The 21,473-nt window shown below is 32.2% G+C and overlaps 7 protein-coding genes across 10 annotated transcripts; 3 read left to right on the forward strand and 4 right to left on the reverse strand.

Annotated features, from left to right (window-relative positions):
* Positions 1-926: 926 nt before the first annotated feature.
* Positions 927-1,801, reverse strand: LOC107371860 (uncharacterized). The gene is made up of 2 exons (XM_015940020.3): positions 1,382-1,801; positions 927-1,325 (listed from the first exon to the last, which is right to left on the reverse strand). Exons 1-2 carry the CDS (start codon positions 1,725-1,727, stop codon positions 1,039-1,041), a joined length of 633 nt encoding a protein of 210 aa, XP_015795506.1. The 5' UTR covers positions 1,728-1,801; the 3' UTR covers positions 927-1,038.
* Positions 1,802-5,165: 3,364 nt separating this feature from the next.
* Positions 5,166-7,217, reverse strand: Got2 (glutamate oxaloacetate transaminase 2). The gene is made up of 2 exons (XM_015939434.3): positions 6,433-7,217; positions 5,166-6,236 (listed from the first exon to the last, which is right to left on the reverse strand). Exons 1-2 carry the CDS (start codon positions 7,093-7,095, stop codon positions 5,610-5,612), a joined length of 1,290 nt encoding a protein of 429 aa, XP_015794920.1. The 5' UTR covers positions 7,096-7,217; the 3' UTR covers positions 5,166-5,609.
* Positions 7,218-7,610: 393 nt separating this feature from the next.
* Positions 7,611-10,020, forward strand: LOC107371380 (uncharacterized). 4 transcript variants are annotated; one of them, XM_015939436.3, is made up of 4 exons: positions 7,611-7,715; positions 7,960-8,360; positions 8,763-8,835; positions 8,907-10,020. In XM_015939436.3, the coding sequence occupies exons 2-4, from the start codon at positions 8,145-8,147 to the stop codon at positions 9,182-9,184; spliced, it is 567 nt and encodes a 188-aa protein (XP_015794922.1). In that variant the 5' UTR covers positions 7,611-7,715; positions 7,960-8,144; the 3' UTR covers positions 9,185-10,020. The 4 variants fall into 4 exon arrangements, with proteins under 4 accessions (XP_015794922.1, XP_015794924.1, XP_015794923.1 ...); XM_015939438.3 differs by having other exon boundaries at positions 8,088-8,360; XM_015939437.3 differs by having other exon boundaries at positions 7,611-7,695.
* Positions 10,021-11,335: 1,315 nt separating this feature from the next.
* On the forward strand, positions 11,336-13,512 carry LOC107371379 (endoplasmic reticulum-Golgi intermediate compartment protein 1). The gene is made up of 6 exons (XM_015939435.3): positions 11,336-11,575; positions 11,879-12,016; positions 12,251-12,345; positions 12,406-12,446; positions 12,793-13,042; positions 13,123-13,512. The coding sequence occupies exons 1-6, from the start codon at positions 11,559-11,561 to the stop codon at positions 13,452-13,454; spliced, it is 873 nt and encodes a 290-aa protein (XP_015794921.1). The 5' UTR covers positions 11,336-11,558; the 3' UTR covers positions 13,455-13,512.
* Positions 13,513-14,546: 1,034 nt separating this feature from the next.
* On the reverse strand, positions 14,547-15,588 carry LOC149094113 (uncharacterized). Its single transcript, XM_089267277.1, has one exon. The coding sequence runs from the start codon at positions 15,586-15,588 to the stop codon at positions 14,911-14,913; it is 678 nt and encodes a 225-aa protein (XP_089123403.1). The 3' UTR covers positions 14,547-14,910.
* A 2,108-nt stretch (positions 15,589-17,696) lies between these two features.
* On the forward strand, positions 17,697-19,198 carry LOC107371816 (uncharacterized). The gene is made up of 2 exons (XM_015939976.3): positions 17,697-18,559; positions 18,615-19,198. The coding sequence occupies exons 1-2, from the start codon at positions 18,163-18,165 to the stop codon at positions 18,962-18,964; spliced, it is 747 nt and encodes a 248-aa protein (XP_015795462.2). The 5' UTR covers positions 17,697-18,162; the 3' UTR covers positions 18,965-19,198.
* Positions 19,019-20,749, reverse strand: LOC107371815 (mesoderm-specific transcript protein). The gene is made up of 5 exons (XM_015939975.3): positions 20,326-20,749; positions 20,104-20,258; positions 19,860-19,996; positions 19,679-19,769; positions 19,019-19,606 (listed from the first exon to the last, which is right to left on the reverse strand). Exons 1-5 carry the CDS (start codon positions 20,486-20,488, stop codon positions 19,175-19,177), a joined length of 978 nt encoding a protein of 325 aa, XP_015795461.2. The 5' UTR covers positions 20,489-20,749; the 3' UTR covers positions 19,019-19,174.
* Positions 20,750-21,473: the final 724 nt, after the last annotated feature.

A 21,473-nucleotide genomic window follows, 5' to 3' on the forward strand; every position in this document is an offset into this window, starting at 1 on the left:
TTTCCTTCATTTCAATGAATCTTCCATGTGGTCTTGAAATTTCCCTTACTATCCTTTTAGTCCAGTTACATATTTTTACGGAATTTAATGCATTTTTCTTGATTTATTTCATACATTGTGCATTTATACATTTAGTACATTGTACCAATGAATAGATCTTATGATTTGGAATCAATGGAAGTGAATAATCAATTCTTTCTCTGATTTCATCGAGCAAATGATCTTTAAAAGCCGTAACCTTTTGTGTAATAATTGTAACCAATGCTTTGATGGCCATAGTAATCAACTGCATGCTCAACAAAACGTGTGTTAAAGAGTGTGAATTGTAAACCATGAAAGCCAGACAAATCAATGGTTACCCGATTATTAACGTCTGTTTTAGTTTAACAAGGTTGTTATCTTTAGATAAACAATTTCAAACCTTCAAATTCACCAGATCATCATGTCAATACAACCGTTTTAAAAACTGCTTTGAAGGTTTTCTGCTAAATTAATAGTGTCGTCTTGAAGTTAGACGTAATTAAGAATTTCATTTTAAGAATGAATCATTCTTATCTCGATGAAAGATATGAACACCAAGATCGATGGGTGTCTGCGACAAAAAACACCAAAATTCCTTTGCAGTTTATTTATGGTCCAGCTGATCCAGTTAACCCAGCACCATTCGAAGAAATGTATCATAAACTTATTCCAAATCAATATTTTGACAAATTAGATGATAATATTGGACATTATCCTCATTTTGAAGCGCCCGAAGAGGTTGTCAAAAGACTAAATCAATTTTTAAAGAAAAAAGGCTTTTGACTTTTCAGAGCTTTAATGGTACAAATTTGTTAATCATGTTTTTAATCGATTCTTTTATGAATTTACACATTCTGATAAACAATGGTGAAAAATAATGTTTAATAAACACTGTTGAAAGCATATGAATTTGAAAGATCATTTTGTGTTTTTATTTGCTGAATGTAATGGTATTTTGATCAAAAATTCACATCAAAAGGTTGAGTATCAGGAATTGTTATATATTCAGTAATACAATTAAGAACTAGAGAATTTCTTATGCATTTCGTTGTAGTGTCTGATTCCACCTTCCATTAATTTTGTATAATCTGATTGTTTTTCGTTCAGATTGAAGTATCCAGCCGCGTTCGCATTCGAATTTTCAAGGCTAACTCGTTCCATAAGTTCTGTCATGATTTGTTCCTCCGACGGATAATCAATTGTAAGATTGTCAGGACTGTTCTCAGTTTCCATCTCTTCTGTTTCCAGATTGAAAAGCTCCAATTTAATAGACTCATATTCAATATATTCTTGTAAATTTTTTACTAAAAGAAGAAGAGAATTAATATTTTTACATTAACTTGAATTCATAACTACTTACACAATGTTTGGCCTCTGGACAGTATTGGCTGAGCTTTTAAAATCCCATTTTCCAGTACAATTAATTTGGGTTCCATTTTAACACCAATCTGCTCATAAATATCTTCCATTTGCTTGCATCTTTCGATTACACCTCCAAGTTTTCGTTTGAATTCACTGTGTTTAACTCGAGAAGCTTGAGTTTCCTTTGAAATTGAAGCGATCTTCCTATTAAGTTCAGCAATTCTGTCAACTTTAGATGTTTCACTAGTTGAACTTGAAGTTTCACTATAATTACAATCACTCATACCTTCACAGTCAAACAATTTACCATCAGATTCACTATCGATTAACGAATTATTATCCATGATAGAAATTGATAAAACAAAATTGAAATCAGATTGAAACCAAAACAATTTCAAAACAACAATAGATTAACATAGAAAAGCATTTCGAATATTTTGACAATTTATTTTGTAAATGATCAAAACAAGTTACGACATCTAGCGGAATATAAACAAAGCTCCTCATCAAAAATTAAGATTTAAATTGATCACAAAAACCATAAACTTGAAAAATTTGGAAAGTCGTCATTTCTTGAAGTTTTTTGCAATTAAATCATTTTTGCTTCAATCGGATATCAGTTTCAGCTCAAATTTTGAGTTTAAAATACCTACAGCACAAGGAAAAATATATGTACATTGTTTTTTAAAGCCTGGCGTATTGTATCTGATGGGTTAGCTCAATTAGACCGTGGATAAAAAGACTGTGTAAATAAGTGAGAAGATAAAGTCTGAAGATCAGTATAAAAATAATGTCTTCATATTGAAAATCGGACCTTACTTGGGCCACTAACCTGTTTCTTTGAAGCTAACGATGACCATTTGGAGCCACTCGAAGACGATAGTATGGGAATATGTGATAAACCTAGAAAAGGATTTCAATCTGGACAATTGTTTTCAACATTTTAAAAATTTCCTGTAATGTTTCTGTTTTTTAGGCATATTTGCTTTACCTGCCTTGCAAACAAAGTGAATTGATTTGAAAGTGAATTGCTTATTGAACTAAAAATTGGCGAGAAATGAAGATTTGATCATGTATAAACTAATTGAATGATAAACTTTGAAAAAACCGTATAATTGAGTGATAGACAGTCATTTAAGCAAATCAAATCAATTTAGATGAAATAAAGCTGATGATCAAATTAATAAATGACAGGAAAGGAGATCTTTACATTGTAAACCAGGTGAATGAAAAAAACCTCACCCGTTTTACCTAATTTCAAATAGACACTCAGGTGACCTTGGTCAAAGTGGAACAAGTTTTTGTTTTGTTGACTAAACGATGATGATGATGAAGATAAATAAAGAGGAAAACGGTAAGAATCACGTACAAGATGACAAGTATTTATGAGGTAAAAAACGGTAGACAAAAGCAAGTAAATCAAAATAAGAAGCAAAGATGTGTTAAACAATTGACTTATTAGACCTAATTTTTTCAAGAGCAGTGCAGTTGCATGATAATCAAGTGACAGTTGAATCTCCAATAATTATCTCGATAATGAAAAATTAATCATAAAATCATTAAGAATATAAACCATGAATAATTTAAAAAACCATCCATGATACTTGTATTAGTCTATGTAGAGTTGAACCAAGAATCAATGCATAATTGTAAACGGTTGCATTTAATTTAATGGTCTATTGATTTGTTTGATTTATCATCTCAATGACAGTCAGTCAACAGTTAATCTTGATTAGTGGAGATGAGAAAGGTTACCTTGCAGGTTAATTGTGTCCTCTTAATTTTCCCAGATTACTTAGATACTTTTGCTGGGCAATATCGTTCTTGTTTATCTTAAGGTGACCAAGTGAGAAACAAAAAAATATTAACCTTTTATAAGCTCAATTTGAAAAGCCTTGATCCATGACCTGGTAACCTTGCTTTTGGGTTGCTTTATTATTGTTAATTGCCATTAACTTGAATCTTAATGAGGAAAAGTCAACCACAAAAAAAGAGAGATAAAGAAAAATATGAAATGTTGAAACCTTGAATAAATATAAATATACTGATGATGAATACACCTTAACCTTGTCAGAATTAACAGCTCCATGATAACTTGTTGTTTTATGACACAAATTTTCGGGCTCCCTAAAAATTAAAAGTGATCATCACTTTCCATCACCATTAACAGCTCCATTATCATCATTATTATCATCACTTTCACTAGTTTCACTTTCTCCCAATTTTTTGTTGTTGTTGCTCCCGTTGGTATTGGAAATGGTCGACACTAAAAAAGCCATTTCATTAGGTCAGATCTTTTTCTGTAACCTTTATATCCATACATAAAACATTCAATTTTTGTCATTTTAAGTCGTGTGGCCACAATTGACTTCATTGTCAATCAATTGAATCAACTTTCAGTCTTTTTGGAAAACAGTTTAATCCATTTTTTGCTTCCATTCTTGTCTTGAACCTGATTAAACGATTTCCTTTCGTGCGCGCGTATTAGTTTTCGTGTCTATTGTTGGCATTTTTCATGTTTACTGCGTTAACTTTCAATCGTCAATCCATATTTATGTGCAAAAGTTTACAAGTTGAGACAAGGATTAGTTGAATTGACCAAAAATCTTAACAGTTTCTTCAACCATACGACAATCTTGAATAACATCATGGAAATCAAGGTAATGAAGAATGGTGTTTTGTGATAAAACTTGATAATTATCGATTTCTCCACAGTTAGTATGATTGTTCCCTCTGTTTTTCAATGTCATCCAAATCCATATTGTGTGCGTGTGTGTGTTTACCCCACTGGCTTTAGTTGTCAATCAAGAGTGTCGTCAATCTTTTGTTTTCAATTTGCTTGTTTATTTGTGATATCAATAATGCTTATGTATTTTTTTTGCTTCTCGTCAATGTTTCTCTTCCTATGGACGCCATTAGTTAACGTGTTGGATTGTTTTAGTGGTCCTTTGTCTCGTCATGTTAATTGTTAAATCTATTGATGGTTCAATCGCTTATTTCGAGTCCTATGGTTGGCCAAGCTACGGGATTGTTAAACCATTCTGGATGAGACCATTTTCAGAGTATCCTGCTCGTTCAATTTCTGGCTATTCTAGGAAACATTTTGTCCGTTCAGCTGGAATCATATTAGGATCGAGTAGCTATTGAATAAGAAAAATTAAATGCAACAAATCACCGGCCATTTAAATATGGAAGGTTTTGACATATATTTATAAATCCATCTACTCACCTTGAAATCGCTGATCACTATTTAATTTTCATCTTCATTCAGCTCACTTTATGCAATAATTTTCATGTATATAATCAGTTAAAATTAACTTATTAACCATATTTGAATTCATTGGTAAACAATGGCAATTCAATGTATCCGAGCCATTGCCATTTCAAAATTGCCATTAACTGTACAATCATTAACATTTTATATCCCCCTTAGAGTTCCTTGTATAAATAATAAAAATTAATTAATTTGAATGCGGCAACATTACGATATTTCCGAATCCAATGATCAAAGCTGTTATCAAATGCATTTGAAACACTTTTTTTAATCTAATTCATTGTTATTTCTCCTCTTCAATGTGAGATAATTAGTTTTAATTATCTGTTTAATCTCACATGAGGTAGACTATTGAGTTTAATCTAGAAAAAAATGATAAATTAAGTGTTTGAATCTTATTTTGGCACACAGAGAGATGAAGATATAATACAAATGAGCTGGAGAATTCTGAATGAATTGACTCAGCTTTTGGATGATTAGAAAGAATAAAAGTTGACAAAGGTTGATATAATGACAAAAGTTAGTTTATGTATAACCCAAGAAATTACAATTACAATATTAGAACAATTAAAAAATAGCTAAAGTTGTCTTATTTATCAATTAATTTTTTGTTCTTTGTGAAAATAACAAGCTCATAATGCAACAAAAGTTATGGTAATGATTCTATGAGGAGGATAATGATGATAAAAATTGAATCAGATTGTAGGCCACAATTTTACTCCTATTGGAATGAAAAAAAACTTCATTTTCTGCAAATTAACATAATCAACATAAAATAATAAACCGAAGAAAAAAGCAAAATTTCATCAGATTGATTTCTTTCTGACTTAAATCATATAAAACAGGCTTAAAATGTTTCAAATAATAAGATAATTATTTTACTCAAACTAGAAAGCCTTGCCCTAGGATGATTATGACAAGAGAAGATAACTGTTGGACGAAAACATTGACCTTACTTGGTAACTTGGTGCATTGCATGAGCAAGGTAATCAACATTTTTAGATGAAACACCAGCAACAGAAATCCTACCATCTTTTGTTAAATAAACACTAAACTCTTTGATAAGTCTTTCAACTTGATCAGGTGTCATTCCGGTGTAACAGAACATTCCGATTTGATCAGTAATATGGTCCCATGATCTACTTGATCCTTCGCGTTGCAATCCTTCTTTAAGTTTGTGTCTCATGGCGAAAATTCGATCGGACATGATCTTAATATCGTTTAACCATTCTGATCTAAGAGATGGGTCATTTAAAACCGTAGACGCAATACGAGCTCCGTGAACTGGTGGATTAGAATACATTGGTCTGATTATAATTTTAAGCTGTGACATTGCTCGCGCTGCTTCGTCTTTGGAGGAACACACCAAGGAGAATGCACCAGTTCTTTCACCATATAAACCCATATTTTTGGCAAATGATTGAGCCAGCGCAACCTGATGACCGTCTTCAATAAACAAACGTAAGGCATAGGCATCACGAGTTATATCACCAGTGGCAAATCCTTGGTAAGCCATATCGAAGAATGGGAATAGATTCCTGGCTTTGATTACTTTTGACATTTCCTTCCATTGCTCCGGCTGCAAAAATAGAAAGAGAGAAAGTTAGTATTTAAGAGAAAGAGGGTGAAAATTAAAATGAGAATATAAAAATATTCACCAAGGAGATTGGAATTGAGATTAAAAATGAAATAAGAGATTAACCAATTGAGAGTTTGAAAAACACTAGATAGTCTGATTCATAGCTAATATTGATAGTATGTTAGTATAAAATTACCTTAGGATCAACTCCCGTAGGATTGTGAGCACAGGCATGAAGAAGAACAATTGACTTTTCAGAAACTTTAGCTAAATCTTGTAAAGCACCGGTAAAATCGAATCCACAAGTTTTGGGTTCAAAATACCTGTACTGTTTAACAGTGAGACCGGCTCTTTTAAAGATTGGAATATGGTTTCCCCAAGTTGGTGTTGGCATGTAAATCTCTTTCACTCCAGGGAAAAATTGAGCTAAGAAATGAGCTCCAATGGTAAGTGATCCTGTACCGGAGATTCCTTGAACTGTTGCATTCAATCCTTCTTTAATAACGTGGCTGTCTTCACCAAAAGCCAATTTAGCTGCAGATGCACAAAAATCAGGAACGCCAGCAATTCCAGCATACTCTTTGTCTAAATTTTTGTTATACAATATTTCTTCAGCTTTCTTAACACAGGGTAAAATGAAAGGTTTACCATCATCGTCACGATAGGCTCCAACTGATAGATTCATCTTTTTATCCGATGGATCCTTCTTAAAAGCTTCAGTAACTCCTAAAATGGCATCCGGTGGGCCCATTTCCACTCCACTCCACCAGCTGGAATACTTGGAGGTTAGCGAATTTGGTAAACATAGTTTATTTTTACACACTCTAAGGGCAAATAAATTAGCTGATTTACTCAACATGTTAACAAAATTTGCACAAGATTTTCGTTTGTAACAATAAAAAAATATATTAGATGAGAATGAAAGGTGTAATGAAACAAATTAAATGAAACAACAAATTAACAGATTAACTTGATTTAAATCTAAAATAGATTTAATGATCCAATATGATTTTCAGAGGATTTCAATCTCTTTGCCAAGTCTTAAAATTACAGAGACAAGCGCCATCTTCTGCAATCATACTTTTATCTTCCGGTGTTTACTATTGTTGCGATATCATGAATAAACTCTAGTATTGCCTAAACGGAACAACTTGTTAATCGCAATTTATTTAAGTTATGAAATGTTATTAAATTATTAATTGCGACCTTCGGACAATCGAATGAATAACGAAAATAAAATTCATCTCAAAAATCGCCATCTATCGGCTCAATTTTTTTCAAACCAATACATTAGTACAACTTTCTATGCACAGATGGCCGTCAATTTTTTCACCAACCAAAAAATAAAATCCATTTTCATTTCAACTCTCAACTTTTCTTTGTGGACACATTGGTTTAATTATCATTTCGATCTGTCTTGTCATCGTTTATTTTGTCAATTATCGTCAGTCAATCGAAGGTCAGTGTCCATCTGAATCGGTAAAGTACATTTTTTCCCCTCTAATGTTGAATACAAGTTCAACCATTTTTTTCTAACAAACCTTGCCTTTTCCTCTCTTTCGGTCTTCCCTCTCCCCTTCTTTCTCTCTCTCTGTTCTAAACATTTTCTTTGCCTTCACAAATCAAACCTTTTCTGACTCTCTTTTCTCTCTCTTTCTCTTTCTCTATTTTTCTTTTTTGTCTTACTCTCAACTGTTCTGACTCTCAACTCTCATCACCACAGCCATCATCCAGCAATACATAATACTTCACTGATTTACTTGAAAAACCGTTTTACTATTGCGAATTTTGTTTCACTCAACTGACTTTCATTTTTGTTATTGTTTTAAAATTTGCTGTTTAAATTGATAGTTATCAATTTACCTTCTCATCTTGGAACTTTAAATAGTAAACAGTATTTAAAAAGAAATGACTTACAGTCGGAATAGAGTTTTCATTGGAGGTATCTCGTCTTCAACATCCAAAGACGAGATTGAAAGAGAGTTTGCTAAATATGGAAGACTCAATTCAGTCTGGGTAGCCCAAAATCCTCCTGGATTTGCTTTTGTTGAATACGAAGATGGTAGAGATGCCCAAGAAGCTGTTAAACAATTAAATGGTACTGCTTTATTTGATGACAACAAAGTAAGTCTCTGGTCAATTTTATAAATAACATTTAATATTTAAATCAAATGCACAGCCCTCGCCATGTTTTTTTCAGTTGCAACAAACACACAATGTTTCATCTCTTAGCCGCCATTTAATCCACACATTTGCCTCACCATTCTTGCTCTTTCTCTAATAATTCTTTTTTTTACCTTGTATCCACATTTATTTTTTTTTGCAAATTTGCTCTCAAAATTCAAAATTTATGTTTAGTCGCCTTTTATTTTACCTTAGTTCATCTATCAGATTCATAAATCATGGCTTCTTGCAATTTACTCTCTTCTCCTCATTGAATTTACAGCGTTTATTGTAGTCATAAGATGTTTATAGTTATAGTATTCAGAATTAGTTGAAATTAATATATTATTAATCTTCTCAAAGGTTCGAGTTGAACACTCTCGAGATCGTCCCTCAGGTCGAGGTAGATCTGACCGGGGCTCTGGACGCACTATGGGTAAGTGAATTTTATTATTTGAGTTTCTTTTTTTTGACGAGTAGTATCATCAACTTTTTAATCTATCCTAGGGTCCCGAGGCCGAGGAGGTTCAGGAGGCGGAAGCTTTAGCCGAGGCGGCGGCGGCGGCGGAAGTAGTTTCCGCAGCTCTCGAGGAGGCGGAAGTTTCCGTGGCGGCTCTAGCAGTGGAAGTTCTAGCCGATACTCTGAATCCCGAAACGGAAGCAGTAGTCGTTATGGCTCTTCCTCTTCTTCTAAAGACAAATATGGGTCCAGTGGAGGTGGATCTTCAAGCTACAGCAGTTATCGTAGCAGATCACCCATAGGTCACAGCAGTTCAAGATACTGATCCTTGTTTTTGCTACAACTTATAAAGCTGAAGAGAATCGAAAAAGGAAAATAGAAAAAAGAATGCTTTAACGCCAAGTCAAGTGATGGAGGAAAGCTATGAGCTAAAGATCATAGGCAAACTTAAAGAAACAAGCAACCCTTCCCGTCCCAATTAATTTAAATCATTCTAAGTTATTTGGGAGTGCCATTTGTTCCCCGTTCTCCCTTCACCTTGCAACCTCTTCAACACTGATTCGCTGACAATGTCTCTTTGTTTCTATCTATTACGCGTTTCTTTTCTCCAAATCCAATTCAATTCAATATCCACTCACAACCACACATGCAACATATACATACACTAAACAACCGCAACCGCAACCACAACCACAACCACATACAAGCAAAAAACACCTCTCTTTTTCTCTTTCTTTTCCTTCATATTATATTCTTCTCACGACTTTTGTGACTGGATTCTAAGTGTAGACACGATTTCGTTCATCGTATCATCATTCAATGGGCAAGCTTGGAAGCAATCAAAGCAAAGCAAAGAACAAAGGTCCATCTGAAAGGAGTTATTTAACCATCTTACTCTAAATATTGATTTCACTTGAGTGATTCTAGGTATCCAAAAAGTAAACAAAATATCCATGATTTCCCTCTTCAATCAAACAATCATATAATTATATACACATTCAAAAAACTTCAAACGCAATTGGAAACAAAATCATTTACCTATCTCTCATTTTACCGTCTCTCCATTTCCTTCAAAATCAATCAAAATATGATTCAATGATTCGCATCTGCATGGATTTATTCACGACTTTTAATTCAATCCAATAAATACACACACACAAATACACTTCTACAATCAATCAGAAACAACCAGATGAATCTGCCGGTCTAATCGTCGTCTAAGCTCATTGATTGGTGTTCGTCAATTTTCCCATTCATTTCTATTATCAATCTTCTAATTTAATTATCGCAAAAAAGACTTCGAATCAGGTTTCCTATTGAGATCAGAATTGATTGAAGCAATCTAAGTTAATATCGAGTTCCCTGATTCAGTGTGATATTCAATCTCTCCAATGCCTTCAATCTCGTTAAGACTTTCTTCAATCAATCTCGAGCAGATAATTTCTCCTTAAATTAATCTTCATACGAGAAAAATTAATTTTAATCTCTAATTCACACTTAATCAAGATGCATAGACAATTAAAGTGACCATTTTTATCCATCTCTTTTCTAATCAACAAGCTATAACAATCAGTAACTGTGATATACACAATCTATACACATTTGGATTCAGATGCACAGACAACTATTTATTGAATATTAAACGAAAAATTAACTATCGCTAATAATAGCCAATTAAGGAGAATTGCCCTCTATAAATCAAATCAAATCAATTAATTACTTAAAGACAGCAATGATAAATTTAAGAATCACTCTTAATCAACTGAACCTCGCTTTCTGGTTGTTGGTTGTTTCATTCACGAGTCCATTAACTAAATCTTCAGTAAGTCACAAATGCTTTAAAAATGCAAGCTTATGGATTAATCGCTAGAAATTTCATTAATTCGCTCTCATCAATAATGAATTGGATATGGTGAATGCTGTTAATTAGAACAATTAGTTTCATTGAAAGGTTTATTTCTCGACTAATCCGTGGTTTTAATTCCCAGGGTAAGCCATTATCATTTTTTATTTTTATTTTACTTTTATTTTTCCTTTAACAATCAATGTTAACAAAAATTTTCTGCTAACCATTACTGTAACCATGACTTTTTTGACTTCTATACGATTATCCAAGTGATATCATGTTACTCCATCAGTTTTGAAAACCAGATTTCATTTCTGGTTCAACTCAAAGACAAACCTATTTTTGCACATGTTGAGAATCTTAATAATGCACCGATTACTGTTTAAATATTGATATTTTCTGATAGTCTGACTGTTGTTCATTCATTGATGCTAGAATCGTTAGATATTTTATGGCAAATGTAAATGTGGCAATTAATTACTATTACAACCAGGTATTCAATTTCTTGTAGAAAGAGATAGGAAATAAAGTCGACAGAGAACTGGAAGACACAAAGAAATGAGAGAAAGAGAGAGAGAAAAGAGAGCCTGCTTTGAGTTGCTATTTTCTGACTTGTTTGTCTGCATCGTCTCTGAATGTGATGTTTCAAATCCAAACTGTGAATGTAAATTGTTTTCTTTCTTGATTGTTTCTTTTCTATCAGTTCATTGATTTCTTATTTCATCTTATTAGTCTTTAATTTAAAATTGTTTTCACTATTAGCCACAAGCAATTTAAATTAGTTTGTTCTTTATGCATTGCTGTTGTCACCACTTTTAATATCAAGTCTGGAGCTCATTAAATTCAGAGAAGAATGGTTGATTTGAGGAGGTATGTTATGCTTTCACATGTAATCCTTCCATTATTTTTTTCAAATATTGTAATCACACTTAATTAGGGAATGATTCATCTTTCCGTGATGACAGTTGTTGATTTGGATTGTCTAGTAATTGGTCCGTTCAATGCCAGCTGTCAAATATGTTTTCTTTCATTTGATATTTTGCCAAATCTACAAAGATTAGCTGCTCATGCTTCTTCTTCATCTCTCTTGAATATTTTGGTAGCTTCAGTTAATTCATCTTCGTTGCATTTTGGTCCAGTCTAATTGATTTTCTTTTCTCTTTCTTCTTACAGATTCGATGTTTATCGAAAAATACCTAAAGATTTGAAGGAAGATCCTACAAATACTGGAGCAATTATATCACTATGTTGCTGTTTCTTCATAACTTTCCTATTCTTCTCCGAACTCTTCGCATATTTATCTCTGGAAGTGTAAGTTGGTCGATATTTTCTCTCCGTTTTTTTGGTGTTAGATGAAGACCACGTATTTTTGTTCAGTGACCTTTGTTATCTCCTTTTGATGGTGATCACAAAAAGTGTTGACGATGATTTCACCAACTAATTCTACCTCGCAATGTGGTCATCTAACCGAAACAATTTATTTTTTCTTCTCAGAAAACTTGTCACTTCGCTCACTCATCCTCCTTTTTTTATCTTTTTATACAGTGTCAGTGAACTTTATGTTGAAAGCTCAGAAAATGATTCCAATGAAAAAATAGCCGTGCAATTGAATATTACTCTTCCAAAGCTTTCATGCTCTGGTATGTTTTTCATTAATGTTTAATTTAAAGATGATTTTCATTGTATATTTTTCATTTTAGCTGTCGGTTTGGATATTCAAGATGATATGGGACGACATGAGGTAATTACAAGTTTATGCATCAGCGAAGAACCACACCAGCTCAATTTCGCCTTACGATTTTGTATAACTCTAGGCATATTCTTTAGATAGCTAAAGTTTCAATAACTTATAGCCTAACCATATTTAGCACTAGACCATTATTACATATTGAGGCTTCTGAGGTTACAGATGTTAAACATCAAAGTTTTGTTTGTTGTCATGAAATTATGAGATAAAAAACAGTTCATTTTGCATCTTTAGTTTATTATGATCAGCTTAAAAAAATCTGTTTTAATATTAATTTGAAAAACCTTCCCATAACAGAATCACTAATCAAATTTTATCCATTTTCTGTATTCTATAATAGGTTGGATTTGTTGAGAATACCAACAAAATTGTTTTGAACGAGGGTAAAGGATGTAGATTTGAAGGAAAATTCTATATCAATAAAGTTCCCGGTAATTTCCATGTATCAACACATTCCGCTGCTAATCAACCAGCTGATATTGACATGAGTCATTTTATTGATGAACTTATGTTTGGTGACGATGTTAGTCAACTTGGTCTAACTGGTGGTTTCAATACACTCCGTGGCAAGGATAAAACAAATGTACAAGGTAATCTTTGGAGAAAATAGGACAAATCAGTTTAATCATGTATACCTTTATTCTAATTAATTTTTCTCTTCTATCTACAGCTATCGAATCTCATGAGTATCATATGAAAATAGTGCCTACAATCTATGAGGACAACAAAGGAACCAAACTGCAATCTTTTCAGTATACATCTGCATACAAAAGCTTCTTATCCTTCCATCACACCGGTCGCATGATGCCTGCTATCTGGTTCCGTTATGATCTGAACCCAATCACTGTTAAATATAGTAGAAGGCGAAAACACTTCTATACTTTTCTAACCTCAGTATGTGCCATTATTGGAGGCACATGCACAGTCGCGAGTCTAATTTATTCAATAATTTTTACAACCTCTAAATACTTTCGAAAACACGAAATTGGAAAACTGAGCTAGTCTTAAATATTTTTATATCTTTTAATTTTGTGATATATCCAATGAAAGTTTATGTTAACATCATTTTGTCCATTATTTAACGTTATTTTACATAAAAATTAGCTCATAATGAACACAGCTTTTTATCTGATTAAGTTATCAATCATTACACCTGTTAATGAATGTTCTCAGCCAAGTCTCGATCTACTAGAGCTTAATCTACTTATGAACACGGAGCTCAGCAATTTTTATATGGTCAGACTTGAAAAATGGCTGAATGAAATATATCTATATCACAACTTATCAGTAATATCAACAAAAATCTACTCAATTAAACATCAACTCGAAGGCCTAATATAAATGCTCATTAATCTGAAGCATTAACAAAAAAGATAGAAACAATTCTTTTAAGATCGAAAATCTCCCAAAAAAGAAACACCTCTCATTTGATGTCAACTCTGTTAATAATAAGCACTTATTAGAGCTGAATTGAATAGAGAGAAAACAAAAGTTTATTGTTTTATCATTACAAAGTGTAATTCTGACAACATATTTAATGTTGGGAAGGTTTTATAGTTTTTCCTGCAGTTAAGGTTCCAATAGATCGGTTTCAATATTTGTTCATCTTTTATTTTATGAATATTAACTACATTCAAGATTGATTTACTCATGTAATTACCTAGATTTTAAACTATCACCATGATTACGAGATAACAAAACTCTAACAAATGGCCTTGCTGAGCGGCACTGAACTCATAAATACTTACCATGTTTCCGTGGCAATGGGAAGTGATAAAGAAAAGAAGATAACAAATGATAGGTAAACTTAACATGTTCAAGAGGAGCAATAGGGTGAAAAAGTTGCAAAAAAAGATAGAAATGTATATTAAAAGACCAGAATCAAAGGATCAAGCAAGCGAATCAAGCATTTTCTGATGAATGGAAAATGAATGAAAAGAAAATGTAATCAAACTTGCAAAAGTTAAATTTCAATTATCCAAATGAGCTTCAAACTACAAAAATAATGTCATGCGATTAGCATAGGAAAAACAAGGAACAAAAGGAAATGCATGAATCCTACCCGTTAGTGTAAAGATAAATGGAAACAAGATCTTGAGAGAAACGTTTGTATTGAATTATAAATATGAAAGATGGTGTTTGAAAACGATTAGATTTGATTAGAACATTCATGAAACATCGGGAACAGCGAAGAAGCTAATAGATCAATTGACATTCGTCTTAAATTATAGCGAGAAACGAATAAATTTGGTTAGTTATTATTTGTTAGGAAATTATTTATAAAAGAAGTTAACAAAATTGAGTTAGTTTACGAAATAGGCAGAAGACAAAATTTTTGGTGGGTTGTTACTATTTTAATCAATTAAATGTGTATGTATTTGGTGTCACTGGTGATTTTATTTCACTATGATTGATGCTGTTGTTGGCTTCTTCATAGGCTTTCATATAACTCGAACCACTATAAATTATCTCCACCTCTGAATGATGAAGAACCTTTCCTTTTCTTGAGGTAAAAAATGACACCACCAACAACTATTATAATGACCACGAGAGCTCCGCAAGTAGCACCAACCACAATGGGAATACCATTTGAACAATGCCAAAATTGATGGTAGTCACCACAATCGTCTTTGGACTCAGAGAAATAGATTGCCTTTTGTTTAGCTGGATTAAGGTAGATTGATTTGCCTGTCGTATCACAATAAGTTGGTACCATTTCGAAGAAACAATCCAAGATTTCTTGAGTAGCGCAGCAGAAATTTTTCTCATTTCCTCCATTGTTCCACTTAGCTACTGCATTGGTATAACAAAGCTGTGTTCTCGTCTTAATTTCGGGTTTACAGGCATCTGGATCATTTTCTAATGAAACTGGTAGATTAAGAGATTGCCAGAATGTATCCCATGGCCTTATTTCATACAAATTCTCAGGTTTTTTAGTTGGTTCTGCCTGTTGCAGCAAAGCACCGCTATTACTTTGACTTGATGATGAGGAAGAGGAGGAGGAAGACGGCGTATCCAAACAGACCACAAAAGATCCACTGAGAAGAAGAATTAAACAAAAATAATTCACAATGGCCATGGTTGAAGATGTCAATCTAGTCAAATTGAAAGGCATTTTTGACACAAACTTAGTCATCTTAGGATTTGTCAGAAAATTCTGATTTGGGACGAAAATGTAATTCCAATAAACTAATAATAACGTTGAAGCTCTTTTCGGATTATCAACCAACTCGGTCAGAAATAAACAATAGAATCAATCACAGTTAAAAATGTAAAATTACTTGAATATCACGAAGCATTAAAATGAACTGTATTAGTTGCTTATCAGAAGTAAAAGTCTTTAGGTAATGTTTAGTAGACTTTCTCACCGTCTCTGTGTCTCTGTCTTGGTAATACTAACTGTTTGTTTCTGTAAACTGCTGAATTGATGTTATTAAGGAGATTTGTCGGTTTAATCTTAACTCGATCTCATTTCATCTTCCTTTGTAATTAGAATCAGCAATCGCAATTGTTGATCATCAGAAAGGTAAACCAAAAGAGAGAAAGAGAGAGAGAGAGAGAGAGAAAACACGAGAAGGCTGAGCAAGAGAAAAAAAGAGGAGGGAAAATGGCATGAAGAAACCAGGAATTTTTCAACCGTCGTTGTAATGTTTAACCAGGTTTTAATCAATTTACTCACTCTAAACACTCATAGGTAAAAATTGGTAAAGATGATAAAGATGATAAACTGTGAAGAGAAATAAGATTTGTTTATGGAAATTGAAAGTGACAAAGAGGCTAAAATAAAAAAAAGTAAATTGTATTGGGAGGAGAAATGGTTGAAAGGAAATGATGAAGATGTTAAAATGTGGATTTACAGTTTCCTCAATTTGTACCCAAATGTGATGGTGATTTTGATGGTGATGTCAAGATTTAACTAATCCGTGGTTAATTGTTTAACCGGATGCTCGGCTCAGTTGATATTATATATTTTTTATTTTCCCTGTAACCCTGAATACGCTTTTATTATTCACTCTTGTTTACTCTTTATTTACATAACAACATTGCTAGCTGTAGACATAAAAACTATCACTTTTATACTCTACATCTATAAACCAGTTTAACATTAATCTTGCCCATAATTTTAATTCCAGTTAACAGTTTAACCAATGGATCAATATAAGTCACAATTAAGGTTTACCAAGTGGATTAAAGCTTCGTTAGTTCAGAGGAAATGAAAAACCGCAATAAACTCGGCTTATCTCTATTTACCTCACAATTTGATTAGCCTTTCCCATTGAAATAATCATTATTGTACCTTTTCACAAACAAGTCTTGATCAGAATTGTTTACCTCGATAAGCTTCATTGGTAATCACTCTTCTTGATTTCAAGTTGTTCATTAATTATCTCATTTTTTGCTCAATTTACATTTGTAGTTGAACCTGTAAATGAATTGATTGTAACTCCGTTGATGTTGTTTGGTTCAAAATCATCAGTGGATTCAGTGGATTGACTAATTTCATTGTAACATTGAAAACAATGAAGGTTGATTAACATGTCTGACTATAAATTTCAACTCACGCAATAAACAATTTAGTTATTCATCAATTGTCATATTCGTTGTTAATTGTCATTAGTCTTTCATCAACTTGATTACCCACAATTTTAGGTTGAACCTGAGTTGTCGTTGACAACTTTTGACCCAAACAATAATAAAAATAACTGATTACTAGGATTATCTTATCATTGCAGTCAATATAACAATTTTATTATTCAATTTATCCTTGACTAGTTAATTGTGTAAAATTAGCCATAAAAATTGAACATTTTAGTTGTAAGATTAGTTAAACTAATTGAAATGGTAACCATTTGCCAATGATTTTTGTTAACCTGGTTGACAATCATTTTTCTGGTTAATGGTTTCTGGTTGAGCTTTTCATAGCTTAATTTGATTTGATTGATTGAAATCTTTAAGGTTTAAATTGATTTAATACAGACAAATATTATTGTTCAGTTTGTGATTAGCGAAAAAATCAGTTGAATTTGTAATTAAAGATTAAATCGGTGGATATTTCAATAAGTCAATTGCTTTGGCTTCAACATCAGCAACAACATCATTCAGTTGATTAAACTTGAGAAATGAATCATTCTTTCATCGATATCAAATGATATGATTCATGGTAATCAGTGATAATAGTTTGACTCACAATTTAAGATAACTCTGAACACGATATCAAGAAGTCATTCTTATTGAAATCATATCTCGAATAATGTTTCAACTCTTTTTTTAAAGATCTTGATGTTGCTGAATAACATGTAACTCTGTGATGCTTCCTGGGATTAGCAAGCTTTGTGATTGTTTATGGACTGTCCTAACTATTTAGTTGATTGTATCTATTATATTAATGATTTCGATATCAATTGTGTTGCGGATTTGATTGTAATTCATAAAAAGATGTTTTAAGTGTTGATCTAGCAAATGATTTTTTCAACGATCTGTTTAAATAGAAATTGAAAATTGAAAATTAACGTTTATTAAATGTCTTTGAACTGTTTCTTTGTTCAATCGTTTAGTGTAAATGTGCTATTACAGTTAATCATTTCATCAAATCATTTCATCAAATTATTTCATCAAATTATTCATTTAATTTACTTTAATTTGTCGTTTTTATACGATCTGGCAGATGGCGTTTGATAGCATTTGTTGAAAAAATTCGAAAAGCTTTTTTATGTTGATTTATTGTTGTTTTAATTTCAATTTTGTTTTATTAATTTCCATCATGGATAATAATTCGATAATCGATAGTGAATCTGATGGTAAATTGTTTGATTGGGACGACATGAGTGATTGTAATTATAGTGAAACTTCAAGTACAGCTAGTGAAACATCTAAAGTTGACAGAATTGCTGAACTCAATAGGAATCTCGCTGCAATTTCAAAGGAAGCTCAAGCTTCTCGAGATAAAAACAGAGGCCTCAAACATACACTTCGAGATTTAATGGAACGATATAAGCAAATGGAAGACATTTATGAGCAAATTGGTGTTAAAATGGAACCCCAATTAATTGTATTAGAAAATGAGATTTTAAAAGTTCAGCCAATACTGTCCATGGGCCAAACAATGTGTAAGTATTCAAACATTAAAGTTGATCTAAAAATGATAATTTTTTTCTCTTTCAGTAAAAAATTTACAAGAATATATTGAATATAAGTCTATTAAACTGCAGCTTTTGGATTTGGATGCAGAAGAGATGGAAACTGAAAGCAGTCCTAACAGTCTCACTATTAATTATCCGACGGAGGAACAGATCTTGACAGAACTTATGGGACGAGTTAGCCTTGAAAAATCAAATGCTAACTTGACTGAATACTTCAATCTGGAAGAAAAACAATCAGATTATAAAAAACTAATGGAAGGTGGCATTAGGCACTACAACGAAATGCAGAAGAGATTTTCTAGTTCTAAAGAAGATAATGTTACAGAATGTATAACAATTCCTGATACTCAACCTTTTAATGTGAATTTTTGATCAAAATACCCTTACATTCAGCAAATAATTACACAAAATGATCTTTCATATTCATATGGTCTTCAACAATGTTTATTAAAACGTTATGTTTAAAGTCACACATTTATTTGATATTCATTTTTCACCATTGTTAATCAAAATATGTGAATTCACAAAAAGAATCGATTGAATACATGATTCACAAATCTGTAAGATGAAAGCTCTGAAAAATTAAAAACCTTTTTTCTTTAAAAATTGATTTAGTCTTTTGACAACCTCTTCGGGCGCTTCAAAATGAGGATAATGTCCAATATTATCATCTAATTTGTCAAAATATTGATTTGGAATAAGTTTATGATACATTTCTTCGAATGGTGCTGGATTAACTGGATCAGCTGGACCATAAATAAACTGCAAAGGAATTTTGGTGTTTTTTGTTGCAGACACCCATCGATCTTCGTGTTCATATCTTTCATCGAGATAAGACAGTATTTCACCGAATACTCGATATCCGTCATTTTGTCTAACGATCGCCCAGAAATCATAAAATTCGGCCATTGTTGGGCTAGTTCCACTTCCAAAGACTCTGTTCAAGTTGATAGCGAAAGTGTACTTGTTATTCAGCTTGCCAAGAAAAAACCCTATCACAGGGAGATGAAGCAGCTATGAATAAAAAAAGAGAGCATGAATTTTGAGTTTGTTTATGGGAAAATTGGACAATTTATCATAACTTACTCTTTGTATTAACAGAGGAGAATGGATGGCTGGAAAAATTCCCCCATTCATCAGTGAAACACTTTTAATAGGAAGCTGTAAACCATCCTCTCTGCAATAGAATTTAAATGATTTTCAAAATTAGATTAAAAAATCTCAAATTCAATGATAAAACTTCGGAACTGTCGATAAATCAACTAACTTTATACGAGCAAGTAATTCTTGAGTTACGGTATCACCATAGTCATGAGCTAAGAGATGAAATGCATCCACTTTGATATGGTTAAGAACAGCTTGTACAATATCTGCTTGTTCCATGATTGAGTAGGAATGTCCAGTCTAAAATTAAAAAATAAGAAATGTCAATCATAATGGCCACAGGTTGGACAACAGAAACATGAGCAATGGCTGAGAGCTGAAAACTCTACTGGTTAAATTGATATTACCGGTTTATCACTGTAACCCATTCCTAGAAAGTCAATGAAGATGATTCTATCGAAACTTTTAATTAGATATGGATATGCTTTGAAATAATCAAAACTTGAGGTTGGAAAACCATGAAGACATACTAAGGTCTTAGTTCCATTGTTGATCTGTTTGTCTAAAAAAGATAGCGGAACAAATAAATCAAATTAGTAAAAGAAAGTAATCTCGATTTTAAAGCTTACCAATATAAAAAATATTAAATTTCTTATGAGTTAGAAATGATCCCCATGTTTTCCATTGATACATTATCGGCGATACTGGAGGCACAGGATAATGAGAGAAAATGGCGTACACAATAGCAATCAAGGCCACTAAAATGGTAGTAACTTTGGTGAATAGATCCATGTTTGATGTTTAATTAATTATTTGTAAACATTAAAAATAAATGCTTTTACAAGTGAACGTCAACAGATGACTTGGATGTTTTGAAAACTTGTCACTACAGACAAAATAAACAAAATTATAGAATGCTCAAAGATAGGGAAATGGAAATTGTTGAACTTGCAAAAAATGGAACCATTTTAAGAATTACTTGACATTGATTTAAAATATAATTAAAACTAAATCAAAATCATTTGAAAAAAATATAATTTGGTAAAGAAATGAGAAAATTAAAAGTTGAAGCTACAGACTCACTGTTTACAAGTGTGAAGTCAAAGCGCGCCAGATTCAATTATCCAACCCTGCTCTTTTTTGCCTGTTAACTGAACAGTATTTAATTAGCTTAATGATGGATTATTAATTGACTTATTAGCTTTTTTAATGTGTCTATCTAATAATTAGATGAAAAGTTTGCTTTATTCATGATAAGATGGACGGTTGAATGGGCAACTAATGAAATTAATGGGCTTAATTTAATGAATACACTGCAATGTTTAGAGATAAATCTCACACATGAATATAAATTTGGCAAGAATTTCCTTTCTTCCATTGATTGTTCAATTTAACTACATTTCCACATCAAAGGGAATCAATCTTAATCATTGCTATGAGGGAATTAATGTTATTTAATAAAGGAAAAATACATTATTTTTCCTCTTCATATTTTGTAACTTCATTTAATCAACTATTTACCATTCGGCATTTCAAACAAACTGTAAACACAACAATTTACGGCGTTTACAATTCTTACTCGACTGTCAGTTCTCATTAAATTTATATTTTGTGTGTCATTGTCCGAAATTATCTCATTCCTAGAATCAACATGAAATCTTGGTCCATTTCTCAATCAGTTTGAGTACAGTAATTAGTATTATTATTATAAAACAATCAATTTGTTTCAATCTCAAGGTAATCTATTTATATTGAAGCAGAAACAGGATGGATAAAT

This window comes from Tetranychus urticae, chromosome 2 (genome assembly GCF_039701765.1).
Source record: "Tetranychus urticae isolate SD_2017Ah chromosome 2, NJAU_TeUrti_SD_1.0, whole genome shotgun sequence".
Taxonomy (NCBI): Eukaryota; Metazoa; Arthropoda; class Arachnida; order Trombidiformes; family Tetranychidae; genus Tetranychus; species Tetranychus urticae.